We start from the raw sequence: 26059 nt of genomic DNA, 5'->3' as shown, positions 1-26059 counted from the left end.
TTTTCATAGACAATAAATGAACCAATAGTTATAAAGATAATATATACACCACATCCGAATCATAGACAGGACGAGGGCCGACGGGGGCGGATACCAAAACCATCGCACTATATAAGATGCAATAATAAAAGTAAGAAAATAATACAAGTATCTATGTAAACATACAAGTAAGAATATTTTTTCTTTCAGAAAGAAGATAAGAACAAGAGGCTCACCACGGTGGTGATGGCGATGAGCTCGGCGCGGGTGATCGACGGCGGTGAAGACGGGGACGGGGCGTGACGGACCACTAAACCTAGACAAATATTGTGGAAAATGGAGCTTGGAGGTCGAGCTTGGAGAGGAGAAAGCTTAAGTACTGTGGCTCGGGCATTCCATCGAACACCTTGTGTGCATAGGAGGTGAGCTAGAGCACCACCAAGCCCTCTCCCCCTCGGCCAGAAAAAAACAGAGCAGTGTGCTCTGCTCTTACGCGAGGGGGTATATATAGGCACCACATTGGTCCCGGTTGGTGGCATGAACCGGGACTAAAGGGGAGCCTTTGGTCCCGGTTCAAGCCACCAACCGGGACCAATGGTGGTGGGCCAGGAGCGAGGCCCATTGGTCCCGGTTCGTCCCACTAACCGGGACCAAAAGGTCCAGATGAACCGGGACCAATGGCCCACGTGGCCCGGCCGGCCCCCTGGGCTCACGAACCGGGTCCAATGCCCCCATTGGTCCCGGTTCTGGACTGAACCAGGACTAATGGGCTGACCCGGCCTGGACCAAGCCATGTTTTCTACTAGTGCTTGAGAGAAGCCACTAGTGAAACCTATGGCCCCTGGGTCTCTTTCTTCTTATATTGCATCTCTTTTATTTACATCGCATCTCGTTTACTATTTTGCAATCTTTACTTTCCAATCTATACAACAAAAATACCAAAAATATTTACTTTAGGGTCTTTATTAGATCTCACTTTTGCGAGTGACAGTGAAGGGATTGACAACCCCTTTATCGCGTTGGTTGCAAGGTTCTTAATTGTTTGTGCAGGTACTAGGTGACTTGTGTGTTTTCTCCTACTGGATTGATACCTTGGTTCTCAAAACTAAGGTAAATACTTATGCTACTTTGCTCCATCACTCTTTCCTCTTCAAGGGAAAACCAACGCATGCTCAAGAGGTTGGGAACCGATAATTGATTTTCCACATCATCCTTGGTGTTAGCTTTTTCGTGCTCCGGCAACGTTGTTCAAGCCTTTCTCATGCACCGATGCAAGGATGATCTTGGTTGGTGTCCTCTCTGGTTATCCCACTGTGTCTCTATAACCTCCAGCAACTGATGCCTGCTTAGAAGTCTCTGGACTAGGTGGTTGCATGGTGTGATGACCGATGGATGGCTCATTGCTTCTTGACGGCATCTACCGAATCAAGGGGTTATTTTTTCCTACTCCATGCAAGCAGCTAATCAAGTTTTTTGGTTTCTGGGGTCTCCAAAATCCAGTACCCTATTCAGGGATCTTTTGGACGCTTGTGGTCAGGTTGTTGTTATTTGCTGGTGGCAGCCAGCACATCAGCCATGGCGTATGTGCCGGTCCATAGCAGTGAGAAAGGAGGGATGTGTCGTGACCTGGGTGAAAAGTTGTGATGCGTTGTGTGCTCCTTTGTACTATTTGGTTACGTGTGTCCCTTGTGCTTGCACATGTATCCTTTTATTTTTTATGGGCTCCCACGTGTTTGATGGTGTTATAATCTGGCAATGGAGTCAAAAGTACTCCACCGTGTATCAATTAAGCAGGAAACCACACAAAGAAAATGTGCTTACATTTATGTTCTTCAATGTTTCTAGAACAACGTGGTTCTGCAATAGTCAACCTTTTATCGCACACTTGTATGTACTTAAAAGGAAGAAAACATTAATATATGGATAAACTAGCAATAATGAAATTGATTAGGACCATAGCTTATATCTATTCCATATAAGTTTGGGAATGGAAACCACATTAAGGAAGCATTTACGGTGTAGTTTGGCTGCCTCCGTACCATTTGTTCTCAGACCTCTGCTCTTCTCCTCTCCCACCTCCTGGAAAAAGTTTGGCCCGAGACACACAGACAGCGGTTTTCTTTCCCCAAAGGCCAACAAGGATGCAAGGTGCCGCCGTCGAGGGGAGGAGCAGGGCTTCGCTGGACAAGGCTGGCGAGAGCGCCAAGAAGGTGCAGCTGGACCTGCCCGAAGGCCATGTCAGGCAAGAGGCGGCCGGAGGAGGAGACGGAGGGGCCATCGTCACGGCGGCGTACAGCCCGCGAGTGGAGCTCGACGGCAGGATCGACAAGCAAGTGCTCCACTACCCCCTCTGCACCCTCCCCTTCAAGCCCCCCGTTTTCCAGGTTCCTCTCTTGCTTCCTCGATTACCACCGGTGAAATATCGATTCTTTCGTTCCTCAAGATTTGCTGATTTACCGGAGATCTCCGATTTGTGTGCCTGCGTGCAGTGCAAAGTGGGGCATGTGGCCTGCGGTAGCTGCGTGGCCCAGCTGCCCTTCGGGCAGTGCAAGCCGTGTGTGGACGGCGGCGGCTTCTTCAACCCCTGCCCTGCGTTGGACGCCGTGGTGTCCTCTACCAGGATCGGGTGCCCCAACGCCGGCTGCCAAAGGTACATGACCTACCACGAGGTTGCCGAGCACCAGAAAGCATGCCCGCACATGCCCTGCCACTGCACGGACCCCGGCTGCGGCTACGCCGGCGCGCCACAGGCGCTCGCCGGCCACCTCTACACTATCCACTCGGTGCCGGTGCGCGCCGTGCAGTACGGCAAGGTCAGCAAGTTCCAGCTACCAGTGTCAGTGCCGCGGCTGGTACTCCTCGGCGACGATAACAACCACGTGTTTGTCCTGACCGTGGGCGCGCTGGGCGCCGGCGCGGCCGCCGTGTCGTTGGTGTGCGCCAAGGCGAGGGCAGTGACGTGGCCCCGATTCATGTGCAAGATGTGGGGCAACCTGGAGCCGCCCCCGGCGGCGGCGAACTGCGGCAAGGAGGACATGGTGCTGGTGGACATGCATATAAGGAGCAGCTCGTCGCCCGGCACGGTGGCCGCCGCGGACGAGCCGACGTTCCTGCTGGTGCCGCGGATGTACCTGGTTCCAGCAGCAGTAGGGGACGGGGCGTCCATGGAAGTTCCCCTGCACATCCGCATCGACAAGCTCTCCCCTTGGTCCGCGTGATTAGGATTAGGTCCACCGCTTCTGTGTTGATGGGAAAAAAATGATGCATTCAAGGCAGTTCGTGCTTCCTTATTTAGGAGTTGCAGCTGAAACTATTCGGGTGATGTTAATTTGTAGATGCACTTCATCTTTAGTGTCATTGTAGGGTACTGTATTTAAATCGGAGGATATTATGCTTGGTGCTAATCCTGCCGTGAAATGCATCCTCTTCCGTTGTTATGTCATTCCAACTTGCAAGCATTTCGTTTGCATCTGTTGCAATCTATCTATCTCAAGTCTGAAGTAGAGCTCAATCTCATGTCAAGAAATGTTATCCATGCTACAAAAGCGATGCTTAATGTGGGTTCACTGGAGGATAGTGAGGAAGAAAGGAGGCCTTCCGTCAAACAAATCTCCCAAGCAGGATACCTAGGCAATGTTGATGGAGCATATAACCCTGCAGTAATTGCTCATGAAGCTTCTCTCAGAGTCTTACTAAGCAATGAATCAAATCCATCTACTTTCTAAGGGGGAAACTTATCTCTGTACACTGCTAAAACTGCTAATACTAAAGTGTTAAGACCTTTTTGAGGGCTGCAGCAAAAAAACTAGTAACTTCTACTACACATGGCCATAATTCTTTTCTAGACACTAGTAGAAAACAGGGCTTTGGTTCAGGCCGGGTCAGCCCATTAGTCCTGGTTCAGTCCAGAACCGGGACCAATGTGGGCATTGGTCCAGGTTCGTGAGCCCAGGGGGCCGGCCGGGCCACGTGGGCCATTGGTCCCGGTTCATCTGGACCTTTTGGTCCCGGTTGATGGGATGAACCGGGACCAATGGGCCTCGCTCCTGGCCCACCACCATTGGTCCCGGTTGGTGGCTTGAACCGGGACAAAAGGCTCCCCTTTAGTCCCGGCTCATGTCACCAACCGGGACCAATGAGGTGCCTATATATACCCCTCGCTCGCGAGCAGAGCACCCCAGTGCTCTGTTTTTCTCTGACCGAGGGGGAGAGGGCTTTGTGGTGCTCTAGCTCACCTCCTATGCACATGAGGTGTTCGATGGAATGCCCGAGCCACACTACTTAAGCTTTCTCCTCTCGAAGCTCGACCTCCAAGCTCCATTTTCCTCAAGATTTGTCTAGATTTAGTGGTCCGTCACGCCCCATCCCCGTCTTCACCGCCGTCGATCACCCGCGCCGATCTCATCACCGACACCACCGTGGTGAGCCTCTTGATCTTATCTTCTTTCTGAAAGGAAAAATATTCTTACTTGTATGTTTAGATAGATACTTGTATCATTTTCTTACATTTATTATTGCATCTTATATAGTGTGATGGTTTTGGTATCCGCCCCCGTCGGCCCTCGTCCTGTCTATGATTCGGATGTGGTATGTATATTATCTTTATAACTATTGGTTCATTTATTGTTTATGAAAATTATGCCGACCAACGTGACATAGATTTTATTTATCTAGGATGTATGTGAATCGGAAATGCCAACCGACCCTATTGTCGAGAGGTTAAATTTAGTTGAAGAAGAAAACAATTTGTTGAAGGAAAAAATAAAAAAATTTGAGGAGGAGAAGATGATATTGGAGTTGCATGTTGCGGATGTCGTCGATGATCACAAGATCAAGATGGATGCAATACGCTTGAAGATTAGAAAGATTAGAAAATATGCCATTCATACCGAGGCTTGGTATCATTATGCCGTTGGATCAATTGTTACCTTGGTTGCGATTATGATCGCATTTGTTTTCGCATTGAAATGTTTTACATAGTTTCAATGTATGGTTTAATTAATTAGATGCTCTGGAGAGCTATATGTTGTTAGATGAGAAATATGTATGCACTTTGGTTTTAATGTGATGATGAACTTCTATTAATTTGGACACTTAATTATATATAATGCACGCAGATGAACCGGCAATGGATGTACGGTGACAGACACACCCGTGAGTACATTAAGGGTGTGCATTAGTTTCTCGATGCGGCTGGGGCAAACAAGCAGAATGGTTTTATGTGTTGTCCATGCACTGAATGTGGGAATACGAGGTCTTACTCTAACCGGAAAATCCTTCACTCCCACCTGCTTTACAAGGGTTTCATGCCACACTATAATGTTTGGACGAGGCACGGAGAAATAGGGGTTATGATGGAAGACGGCGAAGAAGAAGACTACGATGACAACTATGTGCCCCCTGAATACGGTGATGCTGCAACGGGGGGAGCTGGTGAAGATCAAGAGGAACCAGAAGATGTGCCCAATGATGCTGCAACGGGTGAAGCTGCTGAAGATCAAGAGGAACCAGACGATGTGCCCGATGATGATGATCTCCGCCGGGTCATTGTCGATGCAAGGACGTAATGCATTAGTCAAAAGGAGAAGCTGAAGTTCGATCGCATGTTAGAGGACCACAAAAAAGGGTTATACCCCAATTGCGAAGATGGCAACACAAAGCTCGGTACCGTACTGGAATTGCTGCAGTGGAAGGCAAAGAATGCTGTGGCTGACAAAGGATTTGAGAAGCTACTAAAAATATTGAAGAAGAAGTTTCCAAAGGATAACGAATTGCCCGACAGTACATACGCAGCAAAGAAGGTCGTATGCCCTCTAGGATTGGAGGTGGAGAAGATACATGCATGCCCTAATGACTGCATCCTCTACCGCGGTGCATACAAGGATCTGAACGCATGCCCGGTATGCGGTGCAATGCGGTATAAGATCAGACGAGATGACCCTGGTGATGTTGACGGCGAGCCCCCTAGGAAGAGGGTTCCTGCGAAGGTGATGTGGTATGCTCCTATAATACCACGGTTGAAACGTCTGTTCAAAAACGAATAGCATGCCAAGTTGATGCGATGGCACAGTGAGAACCAAAAGAAAGATGGGAAGTTGAGAGCACCCGCTGACGGGTCGCAGTGGAGAAAAATCGAGAGAAAGTACTGGGATGAGTTTGCAAAGGACCCAAGGAATGTATGGTTTTCTTTAAGCGCGGATGGCATTAATCCTTTCGTGGAGCAGAGCAGCAATCACAGCACCTGGCCCGTGACTCTATGTATGTATAACCTTCCTCCTTGGATGTGCATGAAGCGGAAGTTCATTATGATGCCAGTTCTCATCCAAGGCCCTAAGCAACCCGGCAACGAAATTGATGTGTACCGAAGGCCATTAGTTGAAGAAATTTTACAGCTGTGGAATGAAAACGGTGTACGTACGTGGCATGAGCACAGACAGGAGGATTTTAACCTTAAGGCGTTGCTGTTCATGACCATCAACGATTGGCCCGCTCTCAGTAACCTTTCAGGACAGACAAACAAAGGATACCATGCATGCACGCACTGTTTAGATGACACTGGAAGTATATACCTGGACAAATGCAGGAAGAATGTGTACCTGGGTCATCGTCGATTTCTTTCGACCAACCATCAATGTCGAAAGAAAGGCAAGCATTTCAAAGGCGAGGCAGATCACCGGAAGAAGCCCGCCATGCGCACCGGTGATCACGTGCTTGCTATGGTCAATGATTTACACTACGTAATCTTTGGGAAGGGTCCCGGTGGACTAGCTGTTCTGAATGACGCTGAGGGACATGCACCCATGTGGAAGAAGAAATCTATATTTTGGGACCTACCCTACTGGAAAGACCTAGAGGTCCGCTCCTCAATCGACGTGATGCACGTGACGAAGAACCTTTGTGTGAACCTGCTAGGATTCTTGGGCGTGTATGGAAAGACAAAAGATACACCTGAGGCACGGGAGGACCTGCAACGTTTGCACGAAAAAGACGGCATGCCTCCGAAGCAGTATAAAGGTCCTGCCAGCTACGCTCTTACGAAAGAAGAGAAAGAAATCTTCTTTGAATCCCTGCTCAGTATGAAGGTCACGACTGGCTTCTCGTCGAATATAAAGGGAATAATAAATATGCCAGAGAAAAAGTATCAGAACCTAAAGTCTCATGACTGCCACGTGATTATGACGCAGCTGCTTCCGGTTGCATTGAGGGGGCTTCTACCGGAAAACGTCCGATTAGCCATTGTGAAGCTATGTGCATTCCTTAATGCAATCTCTCAAAAGGTGATCGATCCAGAAATCTTACCAAGGCTAAGGAGTGATGTGGCGCAATGTCTTGTCAGTTTCGAGCTGGTGTTCCCACCATCCTTCTTCAATATCATGACGCACGTCCTAGTTCATCTAGTCGACGAGATTGTCATCCTGGGGCCCGTATTTCTACACAATATGTTCCCCTTTGAGAGGTTCATGGGAGTCCTAAAGAAATATGTCCGTAATCGCGCTAGGCTAGAAGGAAGCATCTCCATGGGCCATCAAACAGAGGATGTTATCGGGTTTTGTGTTGACTTCATTCCTGGCCTTAACAAGATAGGTCTCCCTAAATCGCGGTATGAGGGGAGACTGACTGGAAAAGGCACTCTTGGAAGAGACTCAATAATATGCAGGGACGGATATTCTTGGTCTCAAGCACACTACACAGTTCTACAGAACTCTACCTTGGTGACCCCGTATGTCGATGAACACAAGAACAGTCTGCGCTCCAAACACCCGGAGCAGTGCGACGACTGGATTACATGTGAACACATCAGGACTTTCAGCAGTTGGTTGGAAACACGTCTCAGAGGTGACAACACTGTTTGTGATGAGTTGTACTTGTTGTCCAGGGGACCATCTTTGACTGTATTGACTTACAAAGGATACGAGATAAATGGGAATACATTTTACACGATCGCCCAAGATCAAAAGAGCACCAACCAAAACAGCGGTGTCCGCTTTGATGCAGCAACCGAGAGCGGAAAGGATACATATTATGGTTACATAGTGGACATATGGGAACTTGACTACGGACCTGATTTTAAGGTCCCTTTGTTTAAGTGCAAATGGGTCAATCTGTTAGGCAGCAGGGTACAGGTAGACCCATAGTACGGAATGACAACAGTGGATCTGAAAAATCTTGGGTACACTGACGAACCGTTCGTCCTAGCCAATGATGTGGCACAGGTTATCTATGTGAAGGACATGTCTACCAAACCGAGAAAAAGAAAAGATAAGTAAGCGAATTCATCATACGATGAGCCAAAGCGCCACATAGTTCTTTCAGGAAAAAGGGACATCCTGGGAGTGGACGGCAAGACAGACATGTCTGAAGATTATGAAAAGTTTCATGAAATTCCTCCCTTCAATGTCAAGGCTGACCCAAGTATCCTGATAAACAATGAAGATTATCCATGGTTACGGCGCAATAAGCAAATGACATAAGCGAAGAAAAAGTAAAGACTTTCTCCCGCAACTTTGTAACACACGAACATGCTATCATTGTCTGTTTTGTACATGCACATGCTATGTGGGTGAAATTATGATACCATCCCAACTTTCAACTTTTTCAGAGTTCATTTGAAATGCTTTCATGTCTTATGGTTCGGCCCTCGTAATACCATGACCATTAGTCCCTGGCCCATGCCAACTTTTAACTTTCTAAAACTAATGGCACTAACACAAAGTTTATAATTTTAATAACCTAAAAGCAAACAGAATTAAAAATTAAAGCAAAAAACAAAAGAAAATAAATAATGCAAAAAACAAATCAAAAAGCAGGAAAAAACTATTTTTATAGTAAAGTTAATCACAAAATAAAATAAATAAAGCAACAAAGAAAACAAAAAAAGTAAAAAAGTGTTTTCAAATTTGAAAACTAATGGCACTAACAGAACGTTTATAATTTTTCTAAAACTCATGGCACTAACAGAAAGTTTATAATTTTGCTAACCTAAAAGCAAACAAAATTTAAAATTAAAGCAAAAAACAAAAGAAAATAAATAATGCAAAAAAACAAATCAAAAAACAGGAAAAAACCTATTTTTATAGTAAAGTTAATCACAAAATAAAATAAATAAAGCAACAAAGAAAAAAAACTAAAAAATTGTTTTCAAATTTGAAAACTAATGGCACTACCAGAAAGTTTATAATTTTTCTAAAACTAATGGCACTAACAGAAAGTTTATAATTTTGCTAACCTAAAAGCAAACAGAATTAAAAATTAAAGCAAAAAACAAAAGAAAATAAATAATGCAAAAAACAAATAAAAAAACAGGAAAAAAACTATTTTTATAGTAAAGTTAATCACAAAATAAAATAAATAAAGCAACAAAGAAAACAAAAAAACAAAAAAATTATTTTCAAATTTGAAAACTAATGGCATTAACAAAAAGTTTATAATTTTTCTAAAACTAAAAGCATAAAGAATTAAAAAATAAAGCAAAAACAAAAGAAAATAAATAAAGCAACAAAAAAACAAAAAAATGCCACCTACTGGGCCACCACGGCCTGAATACGACTAGAAACCCTACCATGGGCCAGGATTCAGGCCCGCAGCAGGCCCAGTAGGCCCACAGGCATTGTAGTGACAGATTAGGCATTGGTCCGAAAGCCTGCAGTTGAGAGGAGCTCGAGAGGGTGGGCGCAGCAGCGCTTATAAACCACTCCTGAGCCCTCTCAACTAGCGAGGTGGGACTAAACTTTTGGGCCCGGGGCAGCACAAGGCCATTGGTCCCGGTTGGTGGCACCAACCGGGACTAAAGGGGGCATTGGTCACGGTTCGTGGCACCAACCGTGACCAATGCCCCCTTTAGTCCCGGTTGGTGCCACCAAACGGGACCAAAGGCCGCCGCTTCCCGCCCTTTGGGCTGCTGAAAAGAGGCCTTTGGTCCCGGTTACTGGCACCAACCGGGACTAAAGGGGGAATTAGTCCCGGTTTATGCCACCAACCGGGACTAAATCTTGGACTATATAACAAACAGTTGTGAAAATTTCCAGTTTGCATCGCCAGTTCCCCCTCCCCCACCGACGACGCCGTCAGGCTACTCCACCTCGCCGTCTACGCCGCCGCCGCCAACGTCATCGCCTCCACGAGCCCGCGTCGTCCTCATAGCCGGCATCCCCGAGCCCGCCATCCTCGTCGTCCCCGTCGCTGCGTGCCTCCCCGAGCCCACCCCTCCTCGTCCCTGTCGCCGGCCGCGTGCCGTCCCCGTCACCGCGTGCCGCCCCGAGCCTGCCGTCCTCGTCGCCGGACTCCTGCCATCGCCGCCCCCCTCAAAGTGAGCCCCCCCTTTCCCATGGTCCCGATCGAGTGCGACCCTTGCTCTCTGCCCCTGCTCCATGGTCGCCGCCGGCCCCGACGCATTGAAGAGTAGAAGGAGAGGAGAAGGAGAGGCGAGGAGGAGTGGAGCAGCAGCAAACTTTTCTGAAATTTCTGAATTTTTTTTACAGATATGAACAGTGCATATAGATGGTGTTTGATCAAATGATAGATGGCTTTGGGCATTTTTAGGATTTATGATATTTTTTGTGGTGAGGTACTGATGCAAGACAAAGGTGATGGCAAAATTTCAGAATTTTTTGATTGGTTTAGAATAGGTTTTCAACAAGGAATTTGAATCTGGTTCAAATTTCATTTGAATGAAATTTAAAAAATTTAAACTATGGATCAGAAGGTTTTTGGTGAAATGGAGTGTGGGTACTGTCATGAAGTTGGAGTAATTTTTGTGGTTGTAAAAGAGTTAGGAAAATTTAGAATGTGCTAAATATGTCAAAAATGTCAAAAATTTATGTGAAAAAGAATGAGAGGAAAAAGGAAAATAAGAAGAGGAAGAAAGGAGAAGAAGAGGAGAAATAAAGAAGAAGAAGAAAAAAAAGAAAAAGAAGAGGAAAAGAAGAAAGGAATAGAGGAGTAGAAGAGAAAATAGAATATTCTATTTTCTCTTCTTCTCCACTATTCCTTTCTTCTTCTCCTCTTTTTTTCTTCTTTTTTTCTTTGATCTTCTCCTCTAGCTATTCCTTTCTTCTTCTCCTCTTTTTTCGTCTTCTTCTTCTTCTTAATTTTTATCGGGAACGAGGGTGTCGAGGATCGCCGAGGGGTCAAGGGTCGGGAACTAGGGTAGAGGGTCGAGGGTCATTAAGGGGTCAAGGGTCGAGGGTTTCAGGGTCGAGGGTTTCAGGGTTCTATAGGGTCGAGGGATCGAGGGTCGAGGGTTCTAGGGTCGTCTAGGGGTTGAGGGTTCCAGGGTCGTCGAGGATAGGAAAGAAGAAAATAAGAAGAGGAAAGAAAGAAGAAGAGGAGAGGAAAAGAAGAGGAGAAATAAATAAGAAGAAGAAAAAAGAAGGAAAAGAAGAGGAGAAGAAGAAAGGAATAGTGGAGAAGAAGAGAAAATAGAATATTCTATTTTCTCTTCTTCTCCACTATTCCTTTCTTCTTCTCGTCTTTTTTTTCTTCTTTTTTTCTTTGATCTTCTCCTCCAGCTATTCCTTTCTTCGAGGGTTCTATAGGGTCGAGGGATCGAGGGTCGAGGGTTCCAGGGTCGTCTAGGGGTCGAGGGTTCCAGGGTCGTCGAGGGTTCGAGGGGTCGAGGATCGCCCAGGGGTCGAGAGAGGTTTCCTAGTGTCAAAGTATTGAAGAAATCCATGGCTTCATCATTAGCCGGAAGTAACCAGGGCATGACGAAGTCCTCCAAAGTTATTTTGGAATGGTGTCCCAGATAGGATAATTTGCCTTTTTGTATGAATTTCAGCAAAGGCCTTCCAAATAACGATATTTGGAAGGCGTTGCTGAACTTTGTACCAAAAAGCGAATTATCTTATCTGTGACTCCGTTCCAAAATAACTTTGGAGAGCTTCGTACCATCATGCACATGTTACTTTCGCCTAATGATGAAGACATGGTTTTGTTGAATCCTTTGACACTAGGCAACCTTCCGACCCCTCGGCGATCCTCTCGAACATGAGAGAAAGAAGAGGATAAAAAAAGAAGAGGAAGAAGAAAAAAAAGAGGAGAAGAAAGAATAGAGGAGTTGGTTCTTCTCCTCTATTCTTTCTTCTCCTCTTTTTTTTCTTCTTCTTCCTCTTTTTTTATCGGGAACGAGGGTCGTCGAGGGACATATAGATGTAGTGTCGTCGTTGTCGATATATACCCCCTCCTGATAACTTCAACACATGGGGGGGGGGGGTCGAGGCCACTAATTAATATATATGATTCCTTACTATGATTAGGTAGCTAGTTCTACGTTTGGCACTAATATATCCATCTGTCATGTTTGAATAATAATTGCCATGTTGTAAATATTTGTAGAAACTATGGACACCGCCCGAGATGAAGCAAAAGAAGCGTTGTTGAGGGACATAATCGCAGAAGGAAGTGATGCCGTCTCGTTGTTTCTCAATGACACCGATGGTCTGGAAGGAGAGGGTGAAGAAGCTGGCTACGGTGACCTAATGCCGGTGCAAGAAGAAGAACATGAGGACGGCTCCGGTGACCCAATGCCGGTGCAACAAGGAGACCGTGATGACGGCTCCGGTGACCGAACCGAGTCCGGTCAGGTATATATATTAGTTAAGCCTGTGCTGACTAGCTGATTGATGAATTCATTGTTTTGGTATGTACACATATTAATTAAGTCTTTGTTCTTTTTTCTAGCCCTCCGGATCGAGCACAACTTCGGTAAAGAGACGAGGCCCGAAGAAAAAGTTGAGCTCGGATGAAAAGTTCGAGATCATAGCAATCGCGCCCGACGGCCAACCGATTGAACCCCTCCGGACAAAGAGCGCATTTGTTGCTCAGTGCGGGGTTCTGGTTAGGGACAAGATCCCGATAAGCATCCAGCAATGGTTTAAGCCGGCTACAGAAGACCCTGAGGTGTCTTATGTCAATGATATGCAGAAAAATGATCTTTGGACTGAGCTGAAGTCAAATTTCACCCTACCGCCAGAGGATAATCCAGAGAACCCAATTAAAGAGCAATTAATCAAGTCTTTTGCTCTTAAGAGGATGGCAGAACTATTCAGGAGGTGGAAGAAAGAGCTGAATAAGTTTGTCGAAAATAATGAGACACCAGAATTCAAGGGCAGATATGAGAAGATCAGAGATCACTGGCCCGCATTTGTGGCCCACAAGACATTAGAAAAGAGTAGGAAGATGTCGGCGACAAACAAGCAAAATGCTGCAAAGAAGATGCTTCACCATCGCACGGGGTCAGGTGGCTACCTCATAGCCCAGCCTAAGTGGGCCAAGACTGAGAATGATCCGGTTGATAAAGGGATCAAACCAGAGACAATTATCTGGCCAGACCGTTGCCGGACTTGGTTCTTCGGGGCTGGCGGAACCTTGGACCCTGTAACAGGGAAGTGCATTTGGACGAACGATCAAATGGACATAACAGTCAGGAAGCTTCAGCAGTATATCGAAGCAGTGCAGCAAGGGAAGTTCTTTCTAGACAGAGAGAACGACGAGCTCACAATGACCCTCGGGAATCCTGAGCACCCTGGACGGACACGAGGCACGCCAGGCTCCATTCCATGGAAGGTTGGGTTTCCGGACGCAGGCGGTTACAAATCCCATGAGAGGAGGAAAAAAGTGCAGCAGACCCAAATGTAGGCGCTGCAAGCAAGGGTAGACGCGATAGAGGAACGAGAAGCAAATCGCAGCAAACGTACTGCCGAAGCTTCCCCCGAAGCTACCCCGCCATCTCAGCGTAGAAGCAGCGTGGCTTCCACCGAGCTGCTTCAGCCGGAGCATGCCTTGATGGCTCCTGCCAGCTATCCCGTGGATGCTATCATGGAGTCTCAAAATTGCCACCTTATGACACAATGGATGAATTTGAAGGTCAAGGCGGCTGTTGGCTCTGTTTATCCTACTGAACCCGGCACAACTTTTCACTGCCGGCCGATTCCAGTAGGATATTCTAGGGTGATCGTGGATGAAATAACGGAGGGATTTGAGGACCTCCAGCTTGACCACCCTACCGGTGAAGGGGAGACTCGGCTGGGGTCTGCTCTGAAGACTCCATGCCTATGGCGGAAGGAGCTCATCAACCTTCCAAATTGGACGCCTCTGCCTCCTCCTCCTCCTCCGGCGAGTCAGGGCACTCCGCCTCCTCCACCGCCTCCTCCTCCGGCGAGTGACGATCAGGGCCCTTGGCCGGCTCCTTCTCCGGCGCGTGGCAGCACTCCGCCTGCGCCGGCGTGCCCGAGCAGCCAGCCTCCTCCTTCTCCGCCTCGTCAGCAAGGGCGGAAGAGACCCGCCGCCGCTCCAGCAGCTGCTCCGACGCGTTGTAGTCCTTCTCCTCCGCCTCGTAAGCAAGTAAAGAAGACAACTGCTTCGTCTGCTCGGCCGGCGTCTAGCAGTACAACCAGAGGCGGGAGGACATACAGATTCGGTCCTTCTCTGAAGAGTCCACAAAAGTTACCATACGAGAGGACCCCGGAGGAGAACGCGAAGATCGCGCGAACCGAAGCGGATGACTGGTTTCAAGGGTTGAGAGCAAAGAGACATCCACCTCCGGAGGAGAAGGTAGATCCGGTGAAAGTGAAGCGCACTCTGGCTGCCCTGGCAAAACCACCCAAGTCTCCGCCGAAAGGCAACTATGAGCGCATTATTGCAAAGACATGGGCCGAAGCGGAGCGGTCGGGAAGTACAATCAGTGATCAAAGGCTGAAAGAACGACGAGCAGCTGGGAAACAAATTGCCCAGCTTGGCGAACAAGCGAAGCAATCGTGCCCCCCCCCCCCTCAAGGTGCCTAGCGACATCATCGATCCGAGGATGGTGCCCGGTTATGGCAATGTTGACGATTACCTGCCCGACGATGTACATTATGATCCCATGAAGGTGCAGATACACAGATACGAGTACGGGAAGCCTCTCGTCAAAGATGAAAAATCTTTAACAACGATGATGCGAAGATTACATGATTGGTACTTGAAAATCTGCAGAGAGTCTGAGGGGAGGAGTACTTTGTATGCGAGAGTTAAACCGAAGCATGACCTCATTGGAATTGAACTGTTGCCTATTCCATTTGAGGAGTTCTATCAGTTTTTCAATCAATTGGCCCTCGATAAAACAACGATCACCTGCTACTGTCTGTAAGTACTACTACTTCTGTCATTAAGTCTCTCTATATAGCTCATCTCTTTCATTGCATGTATTTATAATTATCCTCACTATATTATGCAGAATGAAGATCGCCGAATTGAAGAAAAGACAAATCGGTGATATTGGGTTCGTTAACACATATCTCATAGATGCAACTGAGGTTGAACATTGTCCCGGAGATACCGAGGCCAACTTGCTACGATCATTCAAAAAAATGAAAACAAAGATATAATACTCTTTCCTTACAACTTCAAGTGAGTGTTACTGTCTTGTGCATATTCGGTTTCCCTTATATATTAGTCCAGGTTATAGTAATGCAATTGATGAGTTATGCATGCGTGTGCAGTTTCCACTATATTCTCCTAGAGATTAGGCTTGAGTAGGGAGTAGTAACCGTCTTGGACTCTAAACCAAAAGATTCCCAGGAGTATGCGGACATGACTGAAATCCTCAAGAAGTAAGTTAAATCAATCATTATCCACCATATCAGCAACTTTGTTCATTTCCTGATATCAAGTAATTGTTTTCTTTGTCCGGCAGGGTTTGGTGAAAATTCACCAGAAAAGTTCCGGGACTGCCGAAGGAGCTGGAATTTAGACACCCGAAAGTAAGTACTATAGTAGCATGTTCCGCGCAACTCCTAGTGATTTAAGCGCTAGTTTCATCAATACCATTTAGCATTCTTGCTTATCAGTTTGATTGACCTCTATTTCTTGTAAAGTTGTTGTGGGAGGAACAAGGGAATGATTTCTGTGGATACTACGTTTGCGAGTCCATCCGCCACACGACCTGTGAGCGGGGCGGGTACTCTGACGAACAATATGAAGTACGTAAATAACAACATTCACAATTTTATTTTATTACCATCATTTGTATTGATCTTCATTCATTCATATATATATGTATTGACCCTCTTCTTCAAATTAGATGTTTCGGAAGCGGGATGAACTCCTAGCACCAGCTCGCATGCGAGCAATTCAAGAGGAATTGGCGGCATTCTTTCTTGACCACGTGATCGCTGAAGACGGAGAATACTATGTGGACCATGAGTCCATATGATTATATTTGTAAGAGATAATTATTGTATATATGTAGCCGGTAGTGTCGGATAGATATACAGAACTTGTTGTTCGACCAATCTCTCGGAGAAGGAGAGGTGGTCGATATCACTTCTCTCTGTATGCATATATGTTCATGACGATCTTCTGTTTCCTTCGTTTGCTTACTAGCTAGCTAGCGTGTCTAGTCCTCTCTATACGTATGTATAGTACGTAGCGTCGACCAAGCACGGACATAAGAGAGGACACTTCTCTCTATTAATTATAGCTAGCTAACACAATATATAAAACACCTAAATTAACCCCCCCAAAACCCCCAACCCCCGCCCTTTCAAAAAAAAACAAAAACCCCAGCCACAGAAATGCTGACGCGTGCATGCCTATTGGTCCCGGTTGGTGCCACCAACCGGGACCAAAGGGTCTCCTGCCTGGTCTCCGCGCACAGGCTACGTGGAGGCCCATCAGTCCCAGTTCAGGATTGAACCGGGACTAAAGGGACAGGGCATTAGTACCGACACTTTAGTCCCGGTTCAGGAACCGGGACTAAAGGCCCTTACGAACCGGGACAACAGGCCCTTTTTCTACCAGTGAGATGAATGAGCTTTCTGAGGGAAAAAAATCTATTTTCTAACAAAATAATCTTTCGATATTAAAATGAAAACAAATCATCGATACTATAAGTGTAAATATCTACTTACAACTTGAATGGCGGCTGAGAGTTACCCTACCAAACCATTGGTGTTTACTGATGGGCATGACATGCGTTTGGATAACTCCCAAATTTTAGATCTCACTCACTAACATTTGATTTATTTTTTGGTTTTATTGATAGTAGAAGACTACGCTAGTTAGTGGAGCGTGAAAAAACTTTCTTTTTAGTTGTCCCTCTTGATTTTGAGCACGAGCCATGTCGGCATATTTAAAACCAAGGTACCCAGAGGCCAGGGCATAACTATAGATGGACCAGCCCAAAAAGCCACGTCGGTAAGGTTTTTAATTTCGGACATGGAAAAATTTCAGACGTCGCTGAAATATGCAAAAATTTAGAAACTGGGAACTTATTTCGGATTTTGAGTTTCAAAAATCAATAATATTTCATGTTTTTTAACCTAATTTAAATTTTAGTTTGAATTTGGCGCAAAATTTCATGGTTGCAATTATTACGAACCCCACCGAAATATGTGAAATTTCGCTGAAATTTTGAACCCTCATTACATGAAGAAACTACATTGGAATTCCACTTGACAATTAGTACTACAACATCCAGAAGGAGCCAATTACATGGCCGCATGCAGACCTTTGTGTAGGTTTACTTCCAAGTACATCTATCCTCGTTAAACCATATCTACCAAAAACGTCAGCAGTGACGTTTTGGGACTGTGCTAGGTGTCCCGAACACGCGCCTCCTCAGCACAAGTGCCTCCCATGCTGAAAACTTTCACAGAGGCCATGTGAGGTCACGTTCCCGACCACACATTCAATTTGTGTGCAGGCTACGGTGCATAGCCTACCGCTGTCAGGGGTGACAAGTGTCGAGAAGTCCGCCTCGATCATCAAATGCGACTACCACACACCGCCGACTCTCTCGGTCAAGGCTATCAACGCCACATGCTCCCGCATGGACTTCATGGAGTTGCTATTTCTTGCGGACGTCAGGCAACATATATCTTTTTATATTATAGAGTGCAATTTAAAAAAATTCAATTTTGTCACACAAGCGTTTGATTGCTAATATATGCCTATGTTTTTCTCATGGCTTTTCAGCAATAGTATTGATGTGTAATGGTATGATGCATCAAGCATGATATGTTCTATGTATTAGCGATTTATCTTTTTCTAGAATCTCGGTAGGATTTATTTTGGCAGCAAACTGATTTTTTATCCCCAATTAAGCCTTTCACTTACTATATTTGTTACAGGTTATGCTGCATTATACTTGCTGAGATGCAATTCCTTTCCTCTGACTTTGGACTTGTGATGTTTCTGACAACATTACATAAAATTTTGCAATTTGCTCCATCCAACAGGTTATGTAAAACCGCCCTTCCCAATAGGTCATTATATATCACCTGGAAATTGAAGACATCGACTGATAATGTATTTGCAGAGTCTATGATGTATATACCCATCTTTAAATATGTTCCCTAGAATTTTTCTTTCCTATTAACTGATTCATGGAATGATTCCATGAGATGGCCAAATACATTACTTACGTATAATGCATATATGTGCTCCAATTTTATCTGTTAACACCTTGACATATTGATATTAATTGTAATAATTAGTCTTAATTTTTTTATTTGTGGGCGCATGTTTCTTGCCTGCTGGATCATGCCCATTCGAAGAAGGCATGGTCAATTATTATTAGATCTTATTTTTGTTAGGTGCTTTTGTATGGCTTATTTATTCCTACCTGAATGTAGGAACATATATCAATAGATATATTTGTTTTCTTGATTTTCCAAAAAGAACCGGCACAGGAAGCTGAGGTCACTGCTTTGATTTTTAAATAATTGTTTCCTATTAGTACAATATTTTTATCCTCCATTGGTTCCAGAACTAAATTATGTATTAGTTTGCATCCATGCAGTAGGGGAAATATTTTGAAAGCTGTTCACGTCCAGTTAACATTGATTGCCACATATAGCGATCATGTCCAATGTGGGAAAGGTGATACATTCATTATTTGTTTGTGAGACTCGATAATAGAGGTGAGTGCTTTTTCCATTTATCTGTTGGAGATGATGTTTGTCGATTTAGTGTTCAATGTAGCGGCTTGTTGCTTGAGGATACGTTGTGGCTCACACCCGAAATACGCTTCAATTAGTTTTACAGTAAAAATAATGCATCACTTAGTATTATTATGATGGACTCACTACTAGGGAAAACCTTATACAGAGAGGTATAGCAGTACCGCTGGTTAGAAAAAATCGAATTGCTACTTAGCAGTAGCGCGCGTCAACAAAGGGCGCTACAACTATGATGGTAGCAGTAGCGCGTTTGCACGTAAAAGCGCTACTATTATAATTCCCACACTATTGCCACTAGGAATAGTAATGGTGATCTTGCGGAAAGCACCCTACCACTAAGTTCCTTGTAGTAGCGTGCTTACAGTGCGGAGCGCTACTGCTAAGAAAAAGAAAATAAAATGAAAAAGAAATAGAAAAGTAAATGAAAAATGAAAAAAAATAGAAAATAGAGAAATGAAAAAAATAAAATGGATAGAAAAACAAAAGAAAAAGAAAAATATAGGAAAAAGGAATAGCAGTAGCGCTTGTTCTCACAAAGCGCTATAGCTACTCTAGCAGTAGCGTTTTTTATAGGCCCGAGCTATTGCTAAGTTCCTTAGATAAAAGGAAAAGAAAAAGGAAAATAAATTGCTACTTCCTATAGCAGTAGCACGTTTTGGTAGAAAGCGATGTAGCTAACTTAGCTATATTGGTTTTTTTTCTACAAGCGCTAGTGCTATTTTGACTTAACCCGCGTGAGCTCAAAATTTTGCTAAGTCCTTTCCCCCATCTTCCCCTATCCCCCCACTCCTCTGTCGCCATCGTCGATCGCCCTCCTCGAGCACGCCCTTGATGCCAGCCGTCGCCCGAGCCCGCCCTCGACCTCACCGCCGCCGCCCGAGGCCGCCCTCGATTTCACCGCCGCCGCCCTCGACCTAAGCGCCGCCGCCCGAGCCCGAGCCCACCCTCGCCGCCGACCGTAAGCCTATCCCTCTCCTCTCCCTGCTCTCTCTCTCTCTCTCTCCCTCTGCTAGGGAAAATTTCATATGTTGTTGTTGTGATGATGTTCATATGAACCCTAGGTGTTCATATGAACCCTAGATTTGGTTAGGACAGTACGAATTTTTTTAGCATTTAGGAAAAATATTTAGCATTTTTTAGGAAATAGCTAGGGATTTTTTTTATGAAAATGCCTAAACAGTAATTTCATTTAGCTTTAAATTAATAGAGGGTATACATATAATAGCATTTAGCTAGGGCATTAACAAAGGGTATATAAATTAGCTATAAATAACAAACAGTAGCATTTAGCTATAAACAAGAAACAATATCATTTAGCTATAAATAAAAAACAGTAGCATTTAGCTATAAAAAGCAGTAGCATTTAGCATTTAGCATTTAGCTATAAATTAGCTTTTAACAAAAAACAAAAGCATTTAGCTATAAATAAAGAACGGTAGCTATGGCATTTAGCTATAAACAAAACTGAATTGTTTTTGTTTTCAAAAACTTGGTTAAATTAATTGTTGCTATATAAAAAAAACAAGATTGATGTTATATGATATATGTCATTGATGTTCATTTGCATATTCCATTATTTTTTATTATATCTTTTCATTGAAGTGGTCATGTTATATGCAAATTCCTCAATAGTGTTTGCTCATGTATATCCATTATTGTAGTTGCTCATGTACATGTTCTTAAGTGGTCCTGGTATATGCAACATTGAAGTGGTTCGATTGTGCCCAAGTGGCCTTTTGTTGTTTGCAGGGAATGAAGCCGAGTGGCCTATGTTTTGCCGGAATGTTGATTCATCTCCGTTTGAGCAAATTTCAGGTGCTTGATTTGTCCACTTTGTAGCAAAGGTCATGCCGAAATTTTCCGTGAATTTCGGCATGACTTGTGCTACAAACTAGGACATATCGAGTGCCTGGGATTTACCGCAACAAGAATGAATCAACATTCCTCTAAAACATAATCCTTTTTATGTCATTATTCATTTTATTAGGTTTAGAATTAATTGACTAGATTTAAGCATAGGAAACATGGCTAGTAACAATGAAAGACAGGATTCTCGTGATTGCAACGTCTACGAGGCGACAGACACCTATTTAATCCTTCTCGAGGAGCAACGGTTGATGGGCTTGAACTTAATCATTTATGTAAGGCATAGCTCTGCAAATCCTACATAGTTTAAACAACATATGCCCTGGCGACTTAACGTTAAAAGCCAGGGCCAGTTTAATGATAACTGTATATAATCAGAACAAAATATCATACCTGTGATATTTGCTCACACCCCCGGCTTATCATTCCCGTGCAGTAAGGGTGATAAGCCAAAAATTTGAACATGCAATGTTCTTTCTCCATTGTTATATATGGCCGGCTTATAACATCATAAACTGGAAGGGGAAATATCCCAAACCTTAGAGCACAATGTTTCTAAGGAATTTTAACATCATGATGTGTTGCCGACTTATAGTCCAAAAGTCAGGCCGGGTTAATAAACACTGGACATTTTCTTATCATATACTGGTCGACTTATAGTCAAAAGCCAGGCCGGGTTAATAAACACCGGTGAATTATAATCATAAAGCTTTATAAGCCTCATCAAATAAACCTCAAAAAATCGGCCGAATAAAAACAAACGAAAAACGAGGCTTTTCATGGGCTGCCAGGTCAAAAATCGAGTGCTTTCACGGGCCGCACAGCCACTGAGTTAAACCTATACACAAACCTTATAAGATGGACCTCACATAACCAATCATCGTTTTAACATTGACAAGTTCACTGTCTGCATAAGATTGTCTTGTCAAACGTTCAGCGGGTCATTACAGGATTACCTGGGCAGAGTGGCTTACTTAAAAAGGCGGGATAACCCAGGGTATTAGGTGAATACACCTGGCTTCCAAGCCTGGCGTTTAAGTCTATTACAAGGGTTATAAAAACTCTTTGTTCTTTAAAACAAAAGAGCCCCCAAGCAATATTTTTGAGTTGTGTTCAATGGGCGCCTATGTTTGAGTTGTGCTTTTCCAACAGACTCTCTTTGGTCCCTTTAACCTGGATAGCAAGCCCCCAAGTGTTTTGTAAGCATGGCATATAAGCCGGATCAAAGGGTAATCGTAGCTTCGCTCAATGAACAGGAAGCCCCATGTGACCATAATAAGATAAGCCCATAAGGCGGGATACCCATGTTTGAACCGTGCATCATGGCAGCAAGTTCTCTTTGGCAACCTTTAATTTTTCGGAGAACTCAAACTTGCGAGAAATAAATTCTTTTTGAACCGGAATTTCAAACCGGATATTGAAAATTTCAAAGCTTTATGAGAGACCAATTTACCTTGAGCCGGATTTTAAACTGGATATTGAGAACTTCAGCGCTTTGTGTGAGACGGATTTCCCTTGAACCATAATTTTCATTTAGAGCCAGAAATTTTCTGACGGCCTTTAAATTTTCATCAATATGACAGTAAACTCCGGGGCCGAGTTATTTTTCCCTTCAATGACACGAAGTTCTTGAGTCTGCATTAAACTGGCAATCATTACAGAGTCATATCATTGTAGCCCCTGAGTCTTAAGACGACTTGAAGAGTTGTCTTGAGATTCTTCATATTTAACCGTGATATAAACCGGTATGAGCCTTTCAACAGCTCAGAGATATAATACTCCTCTTTGCAGTAGACAACTTGTCCTGCAGTAAAGAATTTGCAAGCCATGGTAATTGTTCTTTAAAAGAAAACAATATGAAACATGAAAACATACTGGATGGATTTCACCTGATATGTTTGGCCAGAAATTATCCACCGTGGAGTTGATGATCACCATGGTGAAGCTGAAATCAATCACGGCCGAGTCAGCCGTGGGAGCAGACAGATAAGTCGGGCGCGACGTTTGTAATCTAGTGCGGACGGGAAGAGTCGGCAGCGGCGTTGTAAACCAGTGCGGACGAGAGAGTCAGTCGCGGTGCTGGAAACGGCATGGACGCAGGCAAGTCGGCCATGGACACGGGCAATGAGTCGGTTGCGTGTGTTGATGTAGCGGGGGTGGCAATTTGCGCAGGACGAGTGCTAGCGCAAAAATAATATTTGCTCACGCCCTTTTGCAACACCTTTTTGTAAGGAATAATGGTCCTATGAAAAAATATCATAGACCAAGTAATTGTTCTTTGATGAAAACAATATGTGTTAATAAAATAATTGGATAGACATCACATGATTTATTTAGACAATGGAAGATCCGCGTCTGTGAATAACCTCTGGTAACTTCAACGGTGTTTTAGCCACCCTCTTCGTTAGAGACAAGACCGTAGTGAAGGTGGAGGCTTTAAAGCGCTGGAACCGGGCGGCATAAAACGGATCCTCCGGGTCATTATAAACCGGACCGTACGAAGGCAAGCCGTACACGTGTCCGCTGGATGGCACGATAATAATGAATACTGACGCTGCTTCGGTAGTATTGATGGTGCGTCTGTCTGAATTGGGCGCTCGAACAATTTGTTGGAAGCGACACAATAAACGCCATCAAATAACTATGGAGCTGAACAGTTCTTGGTGCTTCACGTGGGATACCTTTTAACTTTATTCGACCTAGTACTGCTGGCAGATCAAATTCTTTGGTCAGCTGTTTCTTCCATAATGGGTTCTTTCTTTTCTTTCCCTGCCTAATCTGCACTTATTGTTTCTCCTCAGCTCTTGAACTTTCCTCAGTCTATCACCAGCAAATACTTTTGAGAAGGCCACTTCGAGTTTTCTCCATCCCATAATCTTGCCTTGCTGAGCCTTGAAAAATACTTGAACCTGCTGCGATACGCTGCTAAGCTGCTGCTCCCACCTTCTGCTTCTTCTCCGAGGACGAGTCTGACTTGTCTCTAAGCCGGGACGCCCAGGGAGCAGGTGCAGCGACTTGGCGTCTTCACCAGGCAGGTGCGCGAGGCAATGGTTGGCATCCGATGGTCCACCTGCTGCTGGCAGTGTGAGGCGGAACAGCCGGGTCGGCCGTAGGGGACGAGGCGGGGCCAGGCCGCAGCGGCGGCTACCGGTGCAGGGGCGACGACGCAGGTCGCGGAGACAACTGTAAGTCAGGGTGGAGACGATCCGAGCCGGTTCGGTCCCGGTTCGAGCAGGCGTTTGAAGCGGCCGCCGGCGGTCCGGTCCGGACCGGACCGAGCAGCGTGGCAGGCCTGTTTTCAGGGACCAGACCGGCAGCGGTGAGGCCCGGGCCGGACCGAGAGGACCGGCGGTCTTGTTTCCATGTGTTAGCAGTTGTGCTGCTGCTCACCTAGATAGCTGACCAAGGGACATGCATGCAGCACGATCCCCGCTAACCTACACACGATGTGCACGTCGCGCTCCCTGTAATCCAGCGCTCCGCGCGCCCCTGTAACCCTATATATACATGCGATATAGATCGGCAACACCCAAGGTGCTCTGCCCAATTCCTCCTACTGTCTACATGGTATCAGACGCCGGCCTCTCCCAGCGCGTGTAAGCCTCTTCCGCTGCCGTTTCTTCTCCGGCGAGCATGACTACGCCGCCGCCTCCTCCACCACCCCCTCCTCGCCCCAGACGTGGCCTCACCGACGCGCTTGAGGATGCCGCCTCGGCCACCCCTCGTCCCTCTGCACCTTCCCTCCTTCCTCCGTCAGCACTCGGACTCGGAGCTAACCCCGGCGCCCTCGTCGCCAGCGCACCCTCTGCGGTAACCGCTGCCATCCCCGCCTCCCCGCTCGCCGCAGTCTTCATCAACCACCATGTTCCCATCGTCCTGACTCTGCAGCCCCCGAACTTCTCGCACGGGCGCACACTGTTCGAAGTCATGTTCTAGAAGAGCGGCGTCCTCGCTCACCTCAACGGCGCCCCGCGTCGTGCTGATCCGGTGTGGCTTCAGGACGACGCCCACATCCTCTCCTGGCTCTACACCCGCGTGAGTCCGGAGATCTTCGGCCTCATCCATCAGCGACACGTGACTGCGGCGGAGGTCTGGGCCTCCATCATCTCTTTGTTCATGGAGAACCAGGAGCATCAGGCGGTGTTCCTCGCGACGGAGTTCTGCCGCATCGAGCAGGGCTCCTCCTCCGTCATCACCTACTTCGGTCGCCTAAAGGAGTGCGCCGACCGCCTCGCTGACCTCGGGCAGTCCGTGAAGGATCGGGAGTAGCTTCTGAACATGTTCCGAGGTTTGCACCCTCGCTTCGTTATGCCATCCCCATTCTCACTATGCAAACACCATTCCCTTCCTTCCTCCGCTGTCGTGCGTTCCTTCTCCTCGAAGACAGCCGCCAGACCGCGGACACCACCTCCGAGATGGCGCTCCATGCCGCCCGCACACCTGTGCCGCCCAACTCCGGTGGTGGTGGCAACCCTCGCCGCCAGGGAGGCGGCAACTCCGGCGGGGGGCGCAACCGCGGCAAGGGCAAGGCCGTGGACACCTCTGGTGGTGGCTCCCACTCCGACGGGGCATTTTCGTCGCGCTCCCCCGCCCCTGTTACGCCATCCAACGTCGCGCCTTGGACCGGCATGGTTCATGCGTGGCCGCTGCCGTGGCGCCCACATGCTCCGGGCGCAGGCGTGCTCGGCCCACGCCCCCAGCAACGGCGCTCCACACCCCTTCGCCGGCATCGCCTCGTACTACTCCAACGCGCCTCCCAGCAACGGCGCTCCACACCCGATCCCGGCGACCGCCCCTCCCGTGCAGTGGACTGCCGGCGCTGTGCCGCCGCACCCGCTCTACGGGGCGCCGTCTACCGCTGGAACGGGTGGCCAGTCGCCTGCTTGGGACCAGTCTGCCCTCGTACACGCCCTCAACAGCATGCACGTCCAGCAGCCGCAGCCGGCGCCTCCAACCGCCGACTGGTACCTCGACACCGGCGCCTCCGCGCACATGGCGTCCTCCTCTGGTATGCTCCTCTCATCGTCCCCCTATACTTCTTCTGCTATTACAGTTGGTGATGGAAGCTCGCTCGCCGTAACGCACACCGGACACACCTCCATTCCCACCACCACATCTCCGCTCCACCTACACAACGTCCTCGTCTCCCCCCACCTTCTCAAAAACCTAATCTCCGTCAAAGTCCTAGCTAAAGATAATCCTGTTAACGTCGAATTTGACGATCATGGTTTTTCTGTTAAGGAACGAAGGACGAAGCGGGTGATTCTCCGATGTGA

At 46.3% G+C, this 26059-nt stretch overlaps 2 protein-coding genes across 2 annotated transcripts; both read left to right on the top strand.

Moving 5' to 3' along the window:
* The first annotated feature begins 1968 nt into the window (after positions 1-1968).
* LOC125516925 (E3 ubiquitin-protein ligase SINA-like 3) lies at positions 1969-3482 on the top strand. Its single transcript, XM_048682183.2, has 2 exons — positions 1969-2363; positions 2469-3482. The coding sequence occupies exons 1-2, from the start codon at positions 2121-2123 to the stop codon at positions 3195-3197; spliced, it is 972 nt and encodes a 323-aa protein (XP_048538140.2). The 5' UTR covers positions 1969-2120; the 3' UTR covers positions 3198-3482.
* A 20934-nt stretch (positions 3483-24416) lies between these two features.
* Positions 24417-26059, top strand: LOC147977828 (uncharacterized). The gene is made up of 3 exons (XM_087516466.1): positions 24417-24450; positions 25552-25791; positions 26025-26059. Exons 1-3 carry the CDS (start codon positions 24417-24419, stop codon positions 26057-26059), a joined length of 309 nt encoding a protein of 102 aa, XP_087372592.1.

Source organism: Triticum urartu, chromosome 3A, assembly GCF_056163025.1.
Source record: "Triticum urartu cultivar PI428250 chromosome 3A, HENAU_Tu73, whole genome shotgun sequence".
Taxonomy (NCBI): Eukaryota; Viridiplantae; Streptophyta; class Magnoliopsida; order Poales; family Poaceae; genus Triticum; species Triticum urartu.
This window is presented reverse-complemented; position numbering and strand designations above follow the sequence as displayed.

Excerpts from the sequence above, each read along its gene's own strand:
- LOC147977828 (XM_087516466.1), top strand. The coding sequence starts at position 24,417 with ATGACTACGCCGCCGCCTCCTCCACCACCCCCTC. Across the intron at positions 24,451-25,551 it reads GCCTCCTCCACCACCCCCTC|CTCCACACCCGATCCCGGCG; the intron begins CTCGCCCCAGAC and ends CCAGCAACGGCG. Across the intron at positions 25,792-26,024 it reads GCACATGGCGTCCTCCTCTG|GAACGAAGGACGAAGCGGGT; the intron begins GTATGCTCCTCT and ends TTTTCTGTTAAG.
- LOC125516925 (XM_048682183.2), top strand. The coding sequence starts at position 2,121 with ATGCAAGGTGCCGCCGTCGAGGGGAGGAGCAGGGCTTCGCTGGACAAG. Across the intron at positions 2,364-2,468 it reads TCAAGCCCCCCGTTTTCCAG|TGCAAAGTGGGGCATGTGGC; the intron begins GTTCCTCTCTTG and ends GCCTGCGTGCAG.